The 6061-nt window shown below is 45.2% G+C and overlaps 1 protein-coding gene across 1 annotated transcript; it reads right to left on the bottom strand.

The window, feature by feature from the left end:
• Window positions 1–3534: 3534 nt before the first annotated feature.
• Window positions 3535–5781, bottom strand: LOC139048674 (uncharacterized). Its single transcript, XM_070523165.1, has 3 exons — window positions 5458–5781; window positions 4924–5131; window positions 3535–3920 (listed from the first exon to the last, which is right to left on the bottom strand). Exons 1-3 carry the CDS (start codon window positions 5779–5781, stop codon window positions 3535–3537), a joined length of 918 nt encoding a protein of 305 aa, XP_070379266.1.
• Between the last annotated feature and the right edge of the window lie 280 nt (window positions 5782–6061).

Raw genomic sequence — 6061 nt, 5'->3', positions numbered from 1 at the left:
CGCGGCGGACCTCTGCGTATATCAGGAGACGTTCTTATTTTGGCACTCAGCGGCTCAAAACTCTGGCCCGTTGTCCGTCACTACCTCCAGAGGAAGGCCATGCGCTGCGAACGAAGAGTACACCACTGTCTTCAACTGTCTTCGGGGTGGTTGTTCCATTCATGATCTTAATTTCCAACAATTTGGAATACGTGTCAATAGCCACAAGAAATGTCTTCCTTTTTTCTTGGGTGAAATCTGAACGCACTTGTTCCCACGGTGTTTCACACACTTTCCACGGCGATAAAGGTATGGGTGGCGCTACAAGGAGTACAGTCTGGCATATATCACATTTGTGCACAATGTTTTTGAGGGCCTTGTCCATTCCAAGCCACCGTACTATTTACCTTGCTAATACTTTCATTTGGGTTATTCCCAAGTGCTGTTCATGCAGCAATTGCAGAAGATCAATTGCAGGTCCAACTGGCATATCCAGAATGGCTTTAGCTCCCTGGACACTGCTTTGGGCCATCCATGCCAAATCATGTCACGCACAGCTGTCAGCACTTCATTGCGCCCCGTTTCGGGGCTGACATCCTTTGATGTTAACAGCAAGTCACTTAGGGCCGAAAAGTAAAAGATTTCCTCAGGGTTGCTGCCTGTGTTGGGTAGGGGTAAGCGAGACAATGCGTCGGTTAGCTGCATAGTCAATCCTGGCTTGTGTTCGGTTCTATAGCTGTAGTCGGCCAAAAATGTCAATCAGCGATGCACTCTTGCAGTGGCCACTGCACTGCCCGACTGTTTAGGATCAAACAAAATTGTCATGGGCTGGTGATCGGTAATTATATCAAAAGACCGTCTGTGCAGGTACTTGTGAAATTTTTTTACAGCAAACACGATACCAAGTGCTTCTTTTTCAATTTGTCCGTAGTTACGTTCCGACACGAACAGTGACCGTGAAGCAAAAACAACTGGCTTTTCCTGCCCGTTCACCACGTGCGCTACCGCAGCACGTAACCTATAATCGGATGCATCGCATGTGATTGATTTTTTTTTCCACATCATAGAGTTGCAGCATACTCTTATCAGTCAACATTTCTTTGCATCTGCCGAATGCCTCATCACATTCACGTGACCAGTGCCATTTGGTTTCTTTTTGAAGCATGTAGTGCAATGGTTCCATGACCGAGGCCAAATTTGGCAAAAATTTCCCATAGTAGTTAACCAAACCCAATGTGGTGGTGGTGGTGGTGGTGAATTGTAGCAACAGGCGGGTTTAGCCTGGCGAAAAAGGCCGGCAATTGCTCCGCCCGAGCGTCTCGCACAATACCGCTGAAGGGTTTCACCATGTGTCCATCAAACCAGTCTCTCTTAAGAACTCGATGAGGAGACGAAGTTTCTTTTCGGGCTATAACTGAACCAAACCCAAAATAGCCTTCAGCTGGGTCACGCTAGTGGGCCTTCGTGCTTTTCTAATGGCTTAATGGGTGCAAGCCATTCTTGTCGATCTCGTGCCCCAAATATGTGACGCGCTGCTGGAAGAGACTGCATTTCTTAGTGTTCACTATTATGCTGTGTTCACTTAGGTGTCGAAGCACTTGCTCCACTCTGTGGTAGCACTCCTTGCAATTGTCACCTGCAATGACTACATCTAAGTAGCAGGCGGTCCTCGGCATATTGCGCTGTATCTGCTCCACCACTGCTTGCAAGCGGCGTTGCCCAAGTACTGTGTCTGACCTTGTATATGACACCAGCTGTTTCTAGCTTGACCAATTTTTGCTCAACTCCCTCGCGCAAAGCATGTGGCACTGGTCGTGCTTTGATGAATACAGGGCACACTTCCTCCTTCAATTCAATGTTGTATTCAACCCCTTAATGGTACCAAAACCCGCATCAAACACTTTGAGAAATTTCTCAGCAAGCGACGTCTCCTTATCCAAAGCATTTACAGACAAGACTTTAAGCCAATTTATTTTGATTTTAGAAAGCCACAGAATGTAGGCATTCTTCCCCCTGCGCTTCTTTCACTACGACCAGTGGCAATTCGAAGCACTGCTCTTCGCATTGCACCTTTACATCCTTGAAGCCTACCGTAGGGACTGCCGTGCCATTGCACATAGCTAATTTGACATTTGCTTGTCTGCAAGAGCCATTTGGAAAGTGTTTCGCACACTCTACTTTTGACATTATTGACACTGCTGCGCCCGTGGCAAGTTCCATGCGTATCACTTTATCATTAGAACCTCAAGTAAAATGGCGGGCATGCCTTCTTTGTGGTTCACGTGACACGAAGTGAGTTCATTGTTGCACTCTTCAATCTCTACATTGCGGACAAGCTTAGATTTGCACAATTTGGCAGCATGGTACTTTTTCGTAGGCTTATAGCAGGTACTGTAGCTGCCGGCAGATGGCAACACAAGTTTATGGTCACACTGTCATGGCAGCTGCACTTTTTTCTTAAGAATCAGGAAATTAACTATGAGAAGTGTTACACTGAACATTGTAGACTTTAAAATGTGGTCTTTCAGCAAAATTTTAGCAAGAACAGTGCAGCAGTAGGCGCAAATCTTTTTTCGAACCCGCTAAGCGAAATATGCAGAACCCTGTCTGCTAATCAGCCCCAAACCACTATAAACAACTTACTGTTCGGGCTAGTGCACAACCATTTTGGTTTACTTTCCCAGGAGATCTATGTGGCCTACCATCATGACGCAAAGGGTGGTGGTGGTCAAATTGGAGCAGGCCATTGTGAAATTGTTGCATTTTCCTCAACTTGTGATCAGGGGGTTTGTTATGCTGCTACACTGAGCTGCGCAATAAACAGCAGCAGCATAGCAGATGACCGAGCAAGCTGCAGTGTGTGCCAAACTGTCAAGATGCTCTGTTGCCATGTCACCACCCTTCATATCGTGATGTCGTGCAACGGAGCAGCTGAAGAAAATTATTTAGGGTACTCCGAGGCTTGTTAATATACTTTGTGAGGTTTCGAGCTCAAGTACCTTTATTTAAAGGGACACTAAAGACAAAAATGATTTCTTCTGCATAAGTAAATTACCGTTCTACAACACCAAAAACACCACTCTTACAACGATAAGACATTTGGTAAGCCAGAAAAAGCGCAAAAACGAAATACGTGTGGCAGCACCTACTTAAATTTCCGCACCTGGGGGCTGTGACGTCTTGGATTTTGATGGCATCTACTAGGGCCTACTAATTATATATATAGCAGTACAGATTGACTACATTGGGTTCTAAAGGAACCAAATATTAAACATGGCAAGTTTCGGGAACCTTTACTCAGCCAATGCGGCCCAAATATGAAAACACTTTGGAATCCCTGACGTCACGCTGACAGACCAGCGCTGGGGTTCTGGCGCGAAATTCAAATACTGATACTTGGACCTTCATTTTCTCAACTAATAATCAAACTATTTTTTGAAATGACTGCCTACAGGGTTCTCAAACAGTGCTTCATTAGTCTAAACTGATTTATTGTTTCGGTTTAGTGTCCCTTTAAAAAAACTACGAGGAGGCAAATATCATCTTTGTACTCCTTTAGACTCCCAAATATTCGTGCAGTTCAGGTGCATGGATACCAAAAAACATGCCAGTTTGACTTCCATAGATACATGTGTGGCAGTTCGCAAGCAAAGTTCCGACACGGTACATCTGCCCAAGGTTTTGCAGCAGCAGCTTCTGATTTTTTTTGAAATCAAGGAATGCAAACTCAGCCACAGTCTTGCCGAATCCCCATTCCACTGCTTGACGAACTGTGCTCATTTGCTTGTTGAAGAGCTCTTGCTGGCGAGTGAGGGCAGCACCGGCATAAGGCCTCATCAGGAGAGGGCGCAAAGGATACGCAGGGTCACCATAGATGCAGTAGGAGTTACCCTGCACTAGCCGCTCCAACTTCTCGTAGAGGCCACTGTCGCGCAGGATACCTGTGTAAAAAAAGAACAAATGCTTTTAAAAATGGCCATGAAGTTGTGTATCTTCACTGCAGGGTGGCTCTAGCTCTGACACTGTTTCAGGCAGTGCTTAATAGGTTGTGATGGCCCGCACCATAGAACAATCCGTAGCAGATGGTTGTAGCTCAACATTTCGGACTATAAGATCAATTATGGGTGGTTGCCTTTTCCAAATTGCAACCTGAATGTGTGTTTAATGCATTTCCACCTCAGTGTAAGTGGCATGGTAAACAACATGCAGTAGCAATGCGGAAATGAGGCAAAAGCAGTGGTTTGATATTAGATTTTTGTGAAACTCTCATTGAAATAAACATGAAAAATTGTTTACAGATGGTTAAAATGAGGAAAAAGGTGCAGGTAATGTGTAGGAATTATTCCAAGTGTGTGGACATCTAGTTGGGTTAGAGAAGTTGGTTCTAGATAAGGGGGACACAAGTGGCTCCCATATGCCACATCTAAACTCCGCTTGGGTCTCGCCTGAACCCAAGAAATTCGCATACAGAATTAGTTTTTCTGCAAATGTAAACTTTCGTATTAAGGGCAGCGTTAGAGCTGATGTTCAATAAGAGAAAGACACCATACGACTGACAAAGCACTGACTTTAAGCTAGGAGATTTCATTAGGTAAATGTTTATATATGTCACATGCAAAGTGCACAACTCATTATAGTAGGAACCAAGAATGCAAAAAAAGCATGGAAAAGAACACAAATGTCTGGGAGAACAGCATGCACTGCAGTACCTGTAGAGCAATAACACCTGTGCTCTTGCATTGTCATGAAAGATCTTAAGGCATTTCACGGACATATGTAATCATTTACCTAATAAAATCAGTCAATTGAAAGTCGGTGCTTTATCCGTGGTATTGTGTCTTACTTTGGTTCTGTGTCAACTATAGTGCTTGAAACGCCCTAACAAACATTCCGATCTAGCTGTACTTGTTTTACAAACTCTACATTAAACAAAGAAACACTGACCAGCGTCATGCCTGTGCCCTTCATAAGGCCCATCAAGTTGGCACACAATCCCATTGGCACACATGATTGCCTGATACTTGAATGCGTGGTGCCTCTTGTGCCCAGAAAAATACATGCGCTGGTTCACTGAAGGGCGGCAAATGGGCCTTGCCGTGCCATCCACAAAGCCCCAACAATTGCGCAGGGGAGCCCCTCTGTCATCCACAGCCTGTAAAGACAAACAAAACCTCCTCAGTCAAAACTGCATGTACACGCTCAATTTTAGCGGTAACGCTGAGCTTAGTGTCACAATATATTTTAGCCTGAAGTATATATTTGCTGCTGAAACAGTTACTTAATTTACTGGCAATCGGATGGTGACAGCAATGAGCAGCCATAGCATGCCGCATGCAAAACTGGAGAAAAAGATTTTAATACCTCGTATCAAGTAAACATTTATCTGTTGCACAAAAACAAAAGCACAAAAAAGGGTGCAGTGCAAGAACATGAAGTGTGCAAAAGCAAATCACACCAATACAATTTTCGCCCACTTACTTTGGAAAAATCCTCCAGGTCACTGAGACGCAGCCAGCTGTGGTTATTCAAGTCGTCCAGCAGATGGCCGAATGAGCTGTCAATATGATTGAACAGTATGCTCACGATGCTTGACATTGCGGACGCGTGTCGGCCGAAAAGGGGCTCTAAATCCCACCATCTATTGGGGTACGCAAGTCTGCGCAGACCCATCAATAGAGCTTCCTCTGCCGACACAGTGACTCCCTGGCTGCTCCGGATTTCCGTTATGCGCAAGGCATCCTTGAGCATGTGGAGGTCGCCCTTCTCAAATCGGAACAGCCTCCGAAAAGTTTGGTCATCCATAGCCGCAGCGTCCACGAAACCGGTGGACGAAATCCTCTTCCTTTCTGTGGGCGCGCGGCGGGCGAGGAATAAATCTTCTATTTCTGTCCACGACAAATCAATGTAAAGAAGCTGGTCGCATAGCACACGGGCACGCTGTCGCCGCAACGGCGTCATGTCAAAATCTGCAGTAGGCTCTAAATGATCAAAACAGAGACCACGTCGGATTACGCTGCACGAGAAGCCTAACAGCATGCAAACTAACAGCGTACCAAACGTATGTTTGGATTTCTTCGGCTCG

This window comes from Dermacentor albipictus, chromosome 8 (genome assembly GCF_038994185.2).
Source record: "Dermacentor albipictus isolate Rhodes 1998 colony chromosome 8, USDA_Dalb.pri_finalv2, whole genome shotgun sequence".
NCBI classification, from domain to species: domain Eukaryota; kingdom Metazoa; phylum Arthropoda; class Arachnida; order Ixodida; family Ixodidae; genus Dermacentor; species Dermacentor albipictus.
Note: the sequence above shows the minus strand (reverse complement) of the source record. Positions and strands in the feature narration are given on the sequence as shown.